The sequence below is a fragment of the Papaver somniferum genome, chromosome 11 (genome assembly GCF_003573695.1).
Source record: "Papaver somniferum cultivar HN1 chromosome 11, ASM357369v1, whole genome shotgun sequence".
NCBI classification, from domain to species: domain Eukaryota; kingdom Viridiplantae; phylum Streptophyta; class Magnoliopsida; order Ranunculales; family Papaveraceae; genus Papaver; species Papaver somniferum.
Window position 1 is genome coordinate 139919519 of NC_039368.1, and position 15520 is coordinate 139935038.

The following is a 15520-nucleotide window of genomic DNA, read 5'->3' on the forward strand; positions in this document are numbered from 1 at the left end:
TCTTTTCGGATGAAGGAAGGTGTTAATATTAATGAACACTTGTGCGAATTTAACAGAATACTCACTGATTTGTTAAGCGTCGGAATTATTATTGATGATGAGGATAAGGATTTACTTTTCATATGTTCTCTTCCTTCTTTTTATGAGCATTTAATTATCACCTTGTTGCACGAAAAAGACATTGTCAAACTTGATGATGTCACGGGATCCTTTCTCTCTGATGAATTTAGAAAGAAGGATCTGGAGCAACCAGCTGATGGGTTGTTTGTCAGCGGAAGAACAAATGAAAGAAAGCCAACAAAATTCAATGGCAAATCTAGATTCAAATCCAAACCTAAAGGGGATTGGTGTCACGATAAAGGTCACATGAAGCGGGATTGTCTTAAATTTAAGGCAAGTAAAGGGAAGAGAGAGGTTAAAGAAGCGGCGGTGGTTACTGAAGTTGCTTCAGATGATTCAGGCGATGTGCTAGCTGTTACTTCACACGACAATACTACGGATAGTTGGATTCTTGATTCAGCATGCTCATATCACATGAGTCTCAGTAGGAACTGGTTTTCTACATATAAAGAATTGAACACGGGTTCAGTTTTGATGGGTAATAATCGTGCCTCCAAAACTGTAGGTATTGGTACGATAAGGATCAAGATGCATGATGGTGTTGTAAGAACTTTAACTGATGTTAGACATATTCCTGAACTTCGTAAAAATCTCATCTCGGTGGGATCGTTGGACTCAAGCGGCTAAAAAATTACTGTCAAAGATGGAGTTCTTCAAGTTCTTCGTGGAGCGGTCGTTTTAATTCGTGGAAACAAACAAGGAAATTTGTACTTCCTTGATGGAAGCACAATAACAGGAGGAGCTGCTATAACACAAGCAGCAGAGTCGGAGTTATCCAACACAAGACTGTGGCACATGCGGTTAGGCCATATGAGTGAAAAGGGTATGACTATATTAGTCAAACAAGGACTTCTTACTGATGTTAAGTCCGTCAAACTGGGGTTTTGCGAGCACTGCATTTTTGGCAAGCAACATCGAACCAAATTTGGAAGTGCAGTTCATAACACTAAGGAACGACTTGATTATGTTCACACTGATGTGTGGGGACCTTCAAGGTTTACTTCATTTGGAGGCTCAAGATATTTTGTCTCTTTCATTGATGATGATACACAGAGAGTATGGGTTTATCCCATAGCGTCTAAAGATCAAGTCTTTGACATTTTGTTGAAGTGGAAAGCGATGACCGAAAAGCAGACTAGCAGGAAACTCAAGTGTCTTCGTTCGGATAATGGCGGGGAATATAAATCAGATCAGTTTATAGAGTATTGTCAGAAGGAAGGTATCGCAAGGCATTATACAGTGAAAGGGACACCGCAACAGAATGGGGTGGAGGAAAGAATGAATTGCACCCTATTGGAGAGAACACGGTGCATGCTATCCAATGCTAAATTGGGTGGAGAGTTTTGGGCAGAGGCATTAAACACGGCGTGTTTTCTCATCAATAGATCACCATCAAAGGCTTTAGACTGCAAGATTCCATATGAGTTATGGTCTGGGAAGCCTGTAGTGTTGAATTCTCTAAAAATCTTTAGGTGTGCTGCATATTTTCATGTGCAGAATAACAAACTTGAGCCAAGAGCCAAGAAAGGTATTTTCTTGGGATACCAAAGAGGCGTTAAGGGATACAGGTTGTGGTGCCCAGAATTGGGTAAATTTGTGGTGAGGAGAGATGTTACATTTGACGAGTCACCGATGTTATCCTCCGGTGTGGTTGACTCTCAGGTGGAGCCAAGTAGAGATGGTGGATCTCAAGTTTTTGAGATTGATACTCAACATGATGCTATAAATGAAGAAATGCAGCAAAATACTTTTATAGATGAGGAGGTTACCAATGAAGATAACCTAGAACAACAAGAAGAACAACCATCAATTGCACGCAATAGACCAAGAAGAGCAATTATGAAGCCATCAAGGTTCCAAGACACTGTGGCTTTTGCATTAACAATGTTTGATGAAGCGCCTTCTAGTTTCAAAGAAGCGTTAAAGAATCCTCATGTGGAGGATTGGAAATTGGCTATGGAAGAGTATTAGGAAATAATATAGGAGTCTATATTTAGGAGATATACATTTTAAGGAGTTTGAGTTATATTAGGAAAGTGTCTATGTTTAGAGTTTGATCTTAGGTAGGAAAGTGCCTTGAGTGGTCGTCAAGTTTGTGAACAATATAAATTGGCTGTTAAGCCATAAGAATTAAACACCGAATTATTTTCAATGTAGTCTTTTATGCTTCCGCGTTTATGCTCTCCTCTCTCTTGCTCGATCCTTAACATGGTATCAGAGCGAGGTGAGAGGGAGAGAGGAGAGGAAGAGAGTTAGAGAAGTTTTTCATCGTTTTCGTTTTAAGGTTTATGAGAGTCGTTAAAAAAAAAAAAAAAAAAGTAAAAGAAAAAAAGAAAAAAAAGATGAAGAGTTGTTGTTTAAAGAAGAAAGAGGACAGTGATGCTATTGTTAGCCGCAAAGAAAGGCAGAACAGTGATGATAAAGAAGAAGATTGTGCTGTTGTTTGTCGTTCTTAAAGGACAAGGAGGTGTTCGTGATGAGTTCAGAGAAGTACTCGATGTGCTTTGATGTTTGAAGATGAAGCTGCGACGGGTTAGGGTTTGTAGATGGTGGTTGCAAACGAGTGCTGTGTTGGTGTTTTATTCTGGCAAGAGTCTGAGAAATAAAAAAAATAAAAAATAAATAAGCAGATCCTGATGCGGTTCGTGACATGTTGGTTCGCTGTTAGACGGTGATGATGTTATCTGTCAAAAGCGGTGATGCAGGTAAAGAACAACACACGAGTGCTGTTAGGGTTTGAGTTAAGAGGTATTTCTAGTCGTTGAGAAGGCTGAGAAAATTGGATGTTGCCATGAACAAGAGAACAACATGAGTACTCGTGTTTGGTTAAGATACAGAGTTTGAAAATAAGCGACTTGTTGTTCCGTTACATGATGCCTGTCATCGTGTTCGTGTGGGTTTGTTTCTATAGATGAATTGATTAGATTACAAACGATATGTAGGCCTGGGTTTGTGTCGAAGGACTTGTGGTTGCCGTAAACCAATGTGTCATGTTTGGAAGACTGATCCTGGTATTATAAGATGCTGGTGATTACGAGATATGTTGAATCCGCAAAACTAAAAAAAGAAAAATTAGGGTTTCGAACGATTTGTGAAGACACCCGAGATATGGAAATCTCGGGAGGCTGTACGTTGGGTTGTTCTCATATTTCAAATCCGAGAAGGGAGAAGGCCGAGAGAGAAAAGTTGGCTGCTGATGGAAGGTACTCGAGCTTGGCAGTGGAGATGATGATCTGCTGCTATTGTTGATAGATGAAGATGGAAGAAGAAGCATGGTCGGAGACAGAGATGGTTGGAAGTAGAACAAGGAGAAAGAGTTGCTTCCAATGGTATCTCCATTAATGGCAGTTCATGGTAACGATCTCTGTGATGAGATGATGAACTGGAAGAATGGTGCAGGTGATGTTATACTGGTGATGGTTATAGACTGATGAAGAGAATGACGTTGCTTCCAAGGAGCTGTTGATGCAGTTTCTTATGTGATGAAGATCAAAGGAGTTCGAATCTGTTACATACAGATGTTAAACAAACCTCAAGAAATCGAGTTACTACAAGATTGGTGGTTTCAAAAAAAAAAAAAAAAAGGGCAATATGTGTTACAGAAGAACAAAGGCCAACAGTTGCAGGAGAACTGTTACAGATGAAGAATTGTTAGAGAAGAATTGTTACATAAGAACAGTAGTGTGACAAAAGGATGTCACAGTTAAGTGTTACTGAAGAATAGTTACAGAAGAAAGTGTTACAGTGAGCGTGACAAAAGAGTTATAACAGTTGGAAGATTGAAGTGTGGTTGAAGAGTTTGTGACAGAAACTTGGAAGTCTTACAAAGTGTGGCAGACTTTGTGTTAGTTATTGCTTGTGGCAGAAGCGTAACAAGAGAAAGATTGTGAGAGAATCTTGAAGAACAAAGAAGTGTGAAGGTTTCGCAAGAAGTGCGTGACTGGAACAAGAGAGAAGAAGAAACAACATTCATGTTGTGAAGAAAAAAAAAAAAAAAGAGAAGAAAAAAATCACCAAGAGGTGATGAGAAAAAGAACAACAATAATAGGTTGAGATCCTATGAGTTGTCGAGAGAGTACAAAAAGTATTCTATCAAAGAAACCAAGAAAACAAGAGTACAAGAAGTATTCTTCCGAAGATGGGACCGTAATGTCCTTAAACTACGAAGAGGACCGTAATGTCCTTAAACTACAAAGAGGGGACCGTAATGTCCTTAAACTACGAAGAGGACCGTAATGTCCTTAAACTACAAAGAGGGGACCGTAATGTCCTTAAACTACAAAGAGGGGACAGTAATGTCCTTAAACTACGAAGAGGACCGAGATGTCCTAAAACTATGAAAATGGGACCGTAATGTCCTTAAAATTCCGAAAATGGGACCGTAATGTCCTTAAACTATGAAGGGGACCGAAACGTCCTTAAACTACGGTCTGAAGATTTTTTTTCGCAAAAGCGTTGAAAAAAAAAGAAGAAGAAAGAAGAAAACCGAAGTTAAATTTCTTTTGTCCAAGATGGGCATTCGTGATCTACATGCTCCATCTTGAGGGAGGGTATTAGGAAATAATATAGGAGTCTATATTTAGGAGATATACACTTTAAGGAGTTTGAGTTATATTAGGAAAGTGTCTATGTTTAGAGTTTGATCTTAGGTAGGAAAGTGCCTTGAGTGGTCGTCAAGTTTGTGAACAATATAAATTGGCTGTTAAGCCATAAGAATTAAACACCGAATTATTTTCAATGTAGTCTTTTATGCTTCCGCGTTTATGCTCTCCTCTCTCTTGCTCGATCCTTAACAAAGAGGAAATGCAATCTCTTCGCAAAAATCAAACTTGGGAATTGGTACCATTACCAAAGGGAAAGAATTCTATAGGCAGCAAGTGGGTTTTTACCAAGAAAGATGGTGTTCCGGGCTCCAAAAACGGTGTATGGTATAAGGCGCGATTAGTATCAAAAGGTTATGCACAATTGGAAGGAGTAGACTAACATGAAATCTTCTCTCCGGTGGTAAAACACACTTCTATTCGGCCCCTTTTGGATATGGTGGGGTATTTTGATCTCGAGTTAGAACAACTTGACGTCAAAACTGCGTTCTTTCACGGAGACTTGGAGGAAGACATATACATTTCACATCCCGAAGGATTTAAAGTTGTTGGTAAAGAAATTTTAGTATGCAAGTTGAAGAAATCTTTGTACGGACTAAAACAGTTGCCTCGACAATTGTACTTAAGATTTGATAACTTCATGCTTGATCGGGGATTTACACGAAGTGAATTTGATCACTGTGTATACTTCAGGAGACTACAAGATGGTTCTTCTATTTTCTTACTTCTCTACGTTGACGACATGCTTATTGCTGCTAAAAGCATGGGGGAAATTAATAAGCTCAAGTTTGAATTGGGTAGAGAGTTTGAAATGAAAGATATGGGTCCAGCACAGAAAATTATTGGGATGGAGATTTTTAGAGACAAAAGAAAAGGATGTGTTCGTCTTAGTCAAAGGCAATATTTACAAAAGGTTGTGGAACATTTTGGAATGCAAAACTCAAAGCCTGTTGCGACTCCTTTGGCGTCTCATATGAAACTGTCAGCAAGTATGTCTCCATCAACAAATGAGGAACACGATTATATGAACAAGGTTCCTTATGCGAGTGCGGTTGGTAGTCTCATGTATGCAATGATTTGCACTTGGCCGGATATTTCACAAGCTGTTAGTGTGGTTAGTATGTATATGGCTAATCCGGGAAAAGAACACTGGAATGCTGTGAAATGGATATTGCGATTTTTGTGTGGCACATTGAATGTTGGTTTGGTGTACCAGAGAGATTCAAGTTTGGGGTCTTATGTCAAAGGTTATGTGGATTCAGATTATGCGGGTGACTTGGATAAACGCCGGTCTACAACAGGCTACGTGTTTACTTTAGTTGCAGGTCCAGTTAGTTGGCGTTCTATGTTGCAGTCAACAATTGCATCGTCTACTACAGAAGCTAAATATATGGCAGTTATAGAGGCTGTCAAGGAAGCGTTGTGGTTATGAGGTCTGGTTGGTGACTTGGGAATTTCTCAAGAAAATGTGGAAATCTACTGTGATAGTCAAAGTGCTATTCATTTAGCAGAGAATCAGGTTCACCATGCACGGACCAAGCACATCGACATTCAGTTTCATTTTATACGAGAGATTGTCGACGAAGGTGAAATTTGTCTTAAGAAAATCAGCACTCATGAAAATCCAGCCGACATGATGACCAAGACGGTTCCAGCAGTCAAGTTTTAGCATTGCTCAAATTTGATAAACATCCTCAGAAATTAAGCACCTTTGGGTGCAAGGCGCTGTAATGGCCCAGAGACATTGAAGTTTGTAGCACTAAGTTGGCACAATTTATCATGCCAAGGTGGAGATTCTTGAAGATCATTAGCCTGAAAAATTGAGATAAGGTGGAGATTTGTGGAAACGTTCCCACTACACAGTATCAACTACTGAGATAATAGTAATGTACTGTTAGGAAGTTTCTTTGTCTCAATTTTTCACGTGGGGTAGCTTTTGTTTACCAAATCAAAACTACAGGATGTGAAGACAATTGCTTTTGTTTACCAAAACAAAAGTACACAACAGATGAACACAATAAATGTTCATACATGTTAGACTTTTACAATGTGAAAGTGTATGGAGCAGTTTAGGTACAACACAGAGTAGTCCTTAATTCAAGGACCATTGTTGCAAGCAAGAGCCTATAAAAGGGATCCTTTATCAGCTTGTTTAATCATCGCAGAGTTTCACAACTCAAGTAGCTGCGACAAGAGATAAAGAGAGTTAACTTTCTTTTGTGTTCAGAGAGTTGTGAGTGAGACTTTATTTATAAGGTCTTGGTGAGAAATCAGTGTGTAATCTTCTTGAATCATTATAGTGAAACAATCTTCATTGTCGGTGGATGTAGGTAAACTTGCCAAACCACGTAAATCGCGGTGTGCTTCTTCTTTTTATTGAGTGTTTTTGTTTTATCTAGGTGTGTTTTCTCACTCTACTTTCCGCAATAATCAAAGGTGATAGTAGTGCACGACTATTCCCTATACTACGTTGTATTAGACGCTAGGGGCCGAAAGGCGCCCAGAAAAAAGAAATTGTTCGTATTTTGGTGCCTTGGCGCCTTTTATTGCTAGGCACCCCTTGGCCGACTCGCGCGCCTAGGCGAGCGCCCAAGACGGATTTGATAACATAGGTCATAGATCCAGGCATCTAAAACCCACAAACTCAAACTTATATCTTCCTTCAGTGCAACTGCCAAGTTTCTTTTCCGGCCTCCACCAAGTGTATATTTGTAAGTTGTAATCCCAAAGACAACTGATTTTAGCTAGTCGTTTACCAAAATTTTTCTTTTCTTTTTGCCTCTCTACCAGGGAACATAATATGTTATTCATGGCATCTTCCTTGAGTAGGGTAAAGCCGATAGACGTAGGCTAAATTAACCGACCTGGAGAATACTCCAGACACACAAGCTTTTAGAGATTATGTGGACCGACAAACCATATGAAACAATCCAGAGACTCTGGATCATTTTGACCGACCACCACACTAGCTTATTCTAGTCTTTTCTTACAGTTCTGTATTTTTCTTTTAACATACTTCAATCGCATACAATATAATTAAACCATTGCATAAGACCATTACACAATTTGTCTTCCTCTCCCGTGACAGACTTGATTATTCTAGATATCTCTAAACTACATTAAAAATTAACAAATATCTTTAGCATCCCTCTTAATTTGTGATGATGCAGAAGCTGGTTTTATTTGGAGATTTTCATTTTCTTTTTTCTATCGGACGAAATACGTAAATATCTTATCATAATTAATTTATGGCTGTTGGGAGCGTGACAAGTGTTCCTCAATATATAACAAACCTTGTCTTGTAGTTTTTAATAAAGGTGGGTTTTGGGTTGGTTGGACGGGTTAGCAGGCTTGGCCAAGGCAAACTTGCTCAGATTTCCCATCAAACTCGTGAAATCCATGGAGGTACTGCTCAAATTATGTTCCTCGGTCCTCGGATTTTTCGGGTTCCTCGGGTTGGCCCAAATTTTTCTAGATATGCGAGTTTGTTAATATGATAATACCAAATTTCAGATGTTATAAGATTTAATTGCTACATTTATCATAAGTTTCCAATTAACTGAAGATTATTTCCAATAATATATTTTTTTCATATTGAATGATAAATTAGGTAGATATAATTTATATTTCATTATTAAAATAATAAAGATTATTAGATAACTAGTTGGAAGCCTAACAAGCTAAGCTCCAACACGTATTACTACATTAATTGAACAGGTTGTTATGCTAGCCTACCAGCGAGCCTCATGGATAACCTAGCCAAGGGAGCCGAAACGGCGGATGGGGGCTGAGATTGTGTCACAAGGGGGACAAACTAACTCTACCTTCCATGCTAATTCCTGGAATATTACGCCATTGGAGGCTCGAACCCGGGACCTCCTGGAGGGCATGAAACTTTGGGACCTCCTAAAATTATTAGATTTGAAGGTAATATCTAAAATTACTCTAAACAAAAACAAATCCAGTTAAGAAAAATAGTTTATATAACAATATCATAGTTCTTCGTTTTGGACGGGTTGCTTGGGCTAAAAATATTTGTATCCATGCTTGCTCAAATTTAACTTGGGTTTGTAAAACATATGTCCAAGCTTGCCCAAAACTTTGAGATATGTTCCCCATGCCTGCCCAACGTTCGGGTTGGGTTGGTTGACTCGACCCAAATCCCACCCCTAGTTTTTAATCGATCCATCGTCGTTGTTTGTCTAGTACACCACCAATCTTTCCTTTGCCATTTTGTCGATTGACACGTTCTCATCAAAAAAATGATGACATCCTTTTACATGGCTAATGCTCTCTGTTGGAAGGGGTTACGCCAAGATTCCTAAAATGGAGTGTAAAAATTACTTTGGGGTTCCAAAAAAGAATTAGCAGATGCTAAGAAGCAAATTATGCTTGTAGATAGCTAAAATTTTAATAGAGCATTGACTTAGGCTTTGAAGTCGGTTGGACTAGGATGCTAGTGTACACCCAAGTACTAATTTTCTGGACCAAACTAACTAGATGACTGCTTCAGCAGCGTTGGGATGCAATTTGTAACAACTTTTGCAATAATTTGCGTAACAGTGAGTATAACATTTATAAGTGTTATATTCTTCTAATAATTATATATTGTAACAATTTTGTGACAACTCTCTAAAGTTTTAGATATGACGGTTGAGCAATAAACGATGCAGATTAAAATAAATGTTTAGGTGATGGTTTTTTGATCATTTTCATGTCGTATTAGCCGTCAATCGGGTAGACTTCCATTCGTTTTCATCACTCCTAACCATACTTGGGGATGATAACTCTCCGGTTGATGACTCAATTTCGAGAAAAAACTACCAATACCCACTCAATTAAATCGATTAAAAATGAACAAAAAGTGTTGCAAGCAATGCATTTTTAGGACCATAATGACAATACGAAAGAGACCCCCTTCGGTTGTCCCGAAAATACAGAAAAGATCTTGAATCCACGGTGCCAAGTCAATAGGGCTCAACAATTACACCTATTCTGATCCTAGGATTATTTGATAGTTTCTATTTTTGTTAATTTCATTTCAATCTAGTGATTTGTGTCTAACACCCCTTTTATTTGATTTTATGATCATATAACTCACGGCCTCGTGCTATATTCATTAGAGGAGGATAAACAAAAGGGCAAACTTTGTTGGAGAAGAAAAAGCATACCTTATTGCTGCCAACGCTCAAGTACCTCGTATAACAAAAATAACAAATAGTGATAAACAAAAGGGTTATTTTGTTTTTGGTACTCAGGTTTTGTCCATATTTTGAGTTTGGTTTAACATTTGTCCAGCTTGGCGTTTGGTACTTGGAAAAAACGTTGACCTACATTGGCTAACCCTTTTATTTATTAACTATTAATAATTTAAAATAAAAACAAATTACTTAACACCGTTGGCGTTGCCGTTAGCACGTGTAATTTAACACAGGCACATGCCTAGTTTCTCTGCGCCATCAACTAACCGTAGCTCTGTTTTTTTTTCCTCCACTCTGGCAGCAGCAGCAGCTTGTTCTTAATTCAACTTCAAAATCAGTTGCAATTAAAATACCCAACCACCAATAGGATACTAGAAACCCTAATTGAAGCAATCTTCAAATACTATACAAGATACTTAATTAAAACAATGGAAGTTGAAAATTAAAGTTAAGATAAACTGATTCAATTTCCCTAATTCCATAATGATTGTTCATACGAATAACCTAATTTCCCCCAATTTTTCCCTAATTCAGAAAAAACCCCAAATTCTTATCATCTTATTCAAACGTTATGTGAGTTGAATATTCAAGGATAAGTTAAACTGATTCAATTGGAAGAAGAGAAACTGAGATGATCATACAATCTGAAATTATATCAATCAGAAAACAAAAACCATTTCACTTTTTCTCCTGAAAAATGATTTTAAGAGTTCATCTTCACTCTTGTTTAGTGTTATTCTCGAGACCCAAGATCTGGATGTCTCTGACTTCGATTTTTAAAAAATTCTTGGTCATACAGATGTTGATTTGAATCGATACAGATGTTGAAACAAATTCACAAAGTACATATATATTCATCTTCACTGATTCAATTGGAAGGAAAGAGATATCTTAACGGCGATTGTTTGGAGAAGGAAGATAAGGTGAAAGAAATATATTAGGGTCAATATTGAGAGTGCAAAGAGCTTTATCAAATCAAAATGCCCAAAGAAACAAATCAAGTTCTCTGTGCGTGAAGATGAGGGAGATACAGATTGTTCTAAGCAATATCGGGTAAGTATGGGAGAAAGAAACGAGTTCTCAAATCTCAGTCGTTAATCATTTCGGTGAGTGGAGATCTAATGTGGACCGTATACAAATTTTATGGGTTAAGGATATAGTTAGTCATTGCTAGAAAAGATTAATATATTTTAATAATTGAGTAATTAATTGGCTGAAAATTTAACACGTCATGATTTAAACTAAGTACCAAACACCAATCTGGATAGATGTTACACTAAACTCTAAACTTGATCAACGCCAGTGATTAAATTTAAAATATTTTGAAAGTTAATATTTAATACGTAGTCAAGATGAAATTAAATGATTAGAATTCAAAAAAATGTAAGAGTTATTAGATCTTATGTGTCAATATGTTACCAAATTTATTTCTATATAATTAAAAATTAAGAGATATATATTCTGGGGCTCCGGATCCTCTGTTAAGAAACTCATCTATTTCTCTGTTCCGGCCAATCTCCAACATCCACGTATCTCAAATTTTAACCACCTCTGTTTACAAATTTAGACTTGATTTACTCGACTAATTTAACGGATTTTCTAACAGAAAGAAAAAGGAAATATTTGATTTGCAACTTATCTTTTTCTACCACTACCATTATCCTAATATCATCGTCTTCTTAACAACCCAGTAACTAGTGGGTGACTTCAATCACTGGTTATTTGAATTAGGATCATAATACATAGCTGAGGTAATGATTTGAATTAGGATCACATGGTCCTTGAATCCCAGTTGGTGGTGGTTTAATCTGACTTCACTGTGGACTTCTGTATCACCGTCTAACATAAGTTTTGTTCTGATTTTAGTGGGAGATTGATGCCCAAAAACCAAAGAGACAATCACAAAACGTATTTATCTATTGTGATAGGACTTTAGAGCATCATGCATAAGAAAACCTAGCATTCACTCTGTGGTAAATTAAAATTTTTGCACAATAATGTATTCATTCCATCGGAATTGATTGAAATTTTTTTCATCGTAAAAACATTACATCACTAATATTGTGAATTGTGATAATCTAGCGTAGCTTAAGATCGGACGTTATAACGAATATCTCAGTAAGTTGTTTACAAGGAAAAAGACCCGGGAGTATGTTGGAGTATGCTATGGACGGAAGAGATAATTAAGGGAGGAATACTTATTTCCCTGTTAGAAAATCCATTAATTAGTCGAATAAATTGCGTCTAAATTTATAAACATATCCTCTGTTAAATTTGGAGACAGGCGGCTGTTGGAGATTGGCCGGAACAGAGGAATAGAGGAAGGATCCGGAGCCATTAAGATACGGGTTTATAGTAATTGTTTATAGTAATTATAATATCTCATTGAAGCAATAAACTTTTCTTTATATGGCCAGAATGTCTTAATACTTAATGCTAATGTGTTACCAAATCTAGTCTTAATTCCATGCAAAACATTAAAGCGTGAAATAATTTTCAAGATATTGGCATTAATGAATACTTCTGATACTAATAAATATCATTACCAAAAATGCTAATGTGTTACCAAATCGCCTTAATTCCATGCAAAACATTAAAGCGTGAAATAATTTTCAAGATATTGGCATTGATGAATATTTCTGATACTAATAAATATCATTACCAAAAATGCTAATGTGTTACCAAATCTAGCCTTAATTCCATGCAAAACATTAAAGCGTGAAATAATTTTCAAGATATTGCCATTAATGAATATCTCTGATACTAATAAATATCATTACCAAAAATGAAAACTACTAGTTTTATATATACATATATATTCGACACAAGACTGTGAGAATAAAAAAAGCATAAAACACCTGCAAAAATGGGCGGAGTGATCACTCTTTTCATTCTTCTTCTAACGATTCTATTTTATGTTTCCTTGTTGGTAAACTCGGTCATTGCTGTTAATCCAAGTGGGTTTAGCATGAAGATGTTTCATAGAGACTCCAAAGAATCACCACTATATCCAGGAGATCATTTAACACAAGATGAAAGATTCCAAAGGCTTGTCAAGCAATCCAAAGATAGAGCACGTTATATTGCGCGGAAAATGTTAAGTTTAAGAAACTCGATAAACCCCGATGTTGCACGTTTACCTATGACTTATGAAAATGTTGGATCATCTTATGTTGCACTCGTCGGACTAGGTACTTTCGGTGGTTCAACAACTTACATGTCATACTTTTTAATGGTTGATACTGGTAGCGATATTATATGGATTCAATGTCAAGGTGCTTATTCTTCTTTTCCTCAACGAGATCCCCTATATCCTGCAACACACTCAGGAACGTATACACCTCTTACTTGTATAGTGCCATCAGGAGGGCGTACCATTAACAACCCTTTATGCTACCCAGGATTATGTAATAATCAAGGCTTATGTATTTACCAAATAACTTACGAAGACGGCGCAGTTACATCAGGTATTTTGGCAATAGAAAAATTCACTGTAAGTACAGATACCCATGGCGTTCAATCGTTTCCTATTCTCATGGGTTGCGGCCTTCATCAAGTGAACTTCGATTCTGATGGCCTTCCTGAATTTGGTGCTGGAGTACTCGGTCTAAATGGACAACCTAAGTCTTTTCTAAGACAATTAAATTTAGGTAAATTTGAATACTGCCTGAGGCCACACACTGATGGTATGGACGGAACCCCTACGTACTTAAGATTTGGTACAGACACGATACTTGACCGTGGAGTTCGACAACCATACAAAACTCATTTATATGAGTATGGCAAAGGTAATTATTTTTTGGTTTTGGAGGATATTAGTGTAAATGGGAGTAGAGTCGGATTTGAAAGAGAGGATTTCGATTATGATGATTTCACCGGAAATGGCGGTTGTTTAATAGATTCAGGGACTACTTTGACCATGATGCAGGAAAGTCACCTTAATAAGCTTGCGAATAAAGTGAAGGAGCATTTTCGGAATTTCCAGCTTGATCCAATTATACCATCTCCAGTGGAAGGTTTGGAATTTTGTTTCCCAAAAAATCGCGAGCGTTTCGAATTTCCAAAAATAACATTCCACTTTCAGGATGCGGATTTTGAACTCAAAAAAGACGAACCGGATACTTCTTTTTGGATCACTGATAATTATGTTTGTTTGGGTATTGTTGGAGTGCCGGCCGACGATACACCTTTTGATGTCATGTTTGGAGCAATGCAACAAGCTCGCAAAAGGATCTTATATGATGTTGCGGGAGAGTCGCTCTATTTTGCTGAAGAGGATTGCAGACAAGACAACATGCAATCCATATAAGCTGATTTTACCATCACAAATTACTGAAATTAGTGATCCCTGTTGTTACCATCATTCATTTGGAACTTAATAAATTATATAATGTTCAACTATTTTCTTTACTTCTTACTAAGTAATCCAGGAAAACTCAAACTTATTTCTTCCTTGCATGGTTTCTTTTCCCACTACCAAGTGTATATATCACTGTTTGTAACACTACTGTTTTTACAAGATGCATCGTCATAAAACTCTGAGTGATGGTTATCGATGAAGAAAACACATACACCCTCACAACATGTGGATACTGTGAGAAAGGAGACAACACATACTTCAGAAAGAAAGGATCTTGGTGTAGACCAATTAAGAATTCCAACCTGACCAAGTATTCCCACCAGTACACAGTAGAGCTAGCATCACAATTTTCTGCAAATCTCCACCTCAACCAGACCATTAACATTAGCACGTTGGGTGTAACTACCAAAAACCGGTAGTACACCCAAATAGAAGGTAAACAAGATCTAAGACATGAAATACCAATTTAATAATAATAAAGGAACTTTTATAAATTTATTGAATATGGATTCACAATTACAAGGTTACCCGATTACCCATCAAGGAAAACCCTAATCTTATTCTCTAGGCTAGGCTCTCTACTCTACCAAAATCTCTCCCTTAGTTCGTTGCCCAAGGGTCTCTATTTATAGGCAGACTCTTCTTGGTGCGGGACAGCTCACTTTACTCGCTTGGAATTAGTGGCCTTGCTTTATTCTTCGCCCAACTCGTTTTCCATAAAGTTTTTCCCTTTCTTTCGCTAATACCCACGTGATCCTGTCGGGACAGTTGTCCTATTTATTGCCCAATAAGTATCATCTTCGCTGAATGACTTATGTCCCAAGCAATCTTACTTCGCTCATTCTACTCTTGTGGGTTGTATATTTCCAAGCACTCCAACTGATTCTTCATGATGTATAGCTGCATATTTTCTGACTACTACACCCAAGTAAGATTAAAGACTAAAAACTACTTAAACATACAAGATTCAAGATGAACAAGATGTAAATAGCATGAAACGTAAAGATTGACACAAGCATATAACGTGGTTCGGCCATGAAGACCTACGTCCACGGAGAAGAAGATGTTTTCTTATTGATTATAAGGTCTTACCCCTGAAAGTCTTACAGATCTTTTCTAGATTTCTCACTTTCTCTCTATCTAAATCTCTCTCAGGAATTCTCTGTAGAAAAACCATCTAAAATTACATAAGTTGTCCATCTCCTGGTACATGGATTGGTATTTATAGAACAAAATAA

The 15520-nt window shown here is 37.3% G+C and overlaps 1 protein-coding gene across 1 annotated transcript; it reads left to right on the plus strand.

Annotated features, from left to right (window-relative positions):
* Positions 1-12788: 12788 nt before the first annotated feature.
* LOC113325356 (aspartic proteinase CDR1-like) lies at positions 12789-14231 on the plus strand. The gene has a single exon (XM_026573552.1). It carries the CDS (start codon positions 12789-12791, stop codon positions 14229-14231), a length of 1443 nt encoding a protein of 480 aa, XP_026429337.1.
* The last annotated feature ends 1289 nt before the right edge of the window (positions 14232-15520 follow it).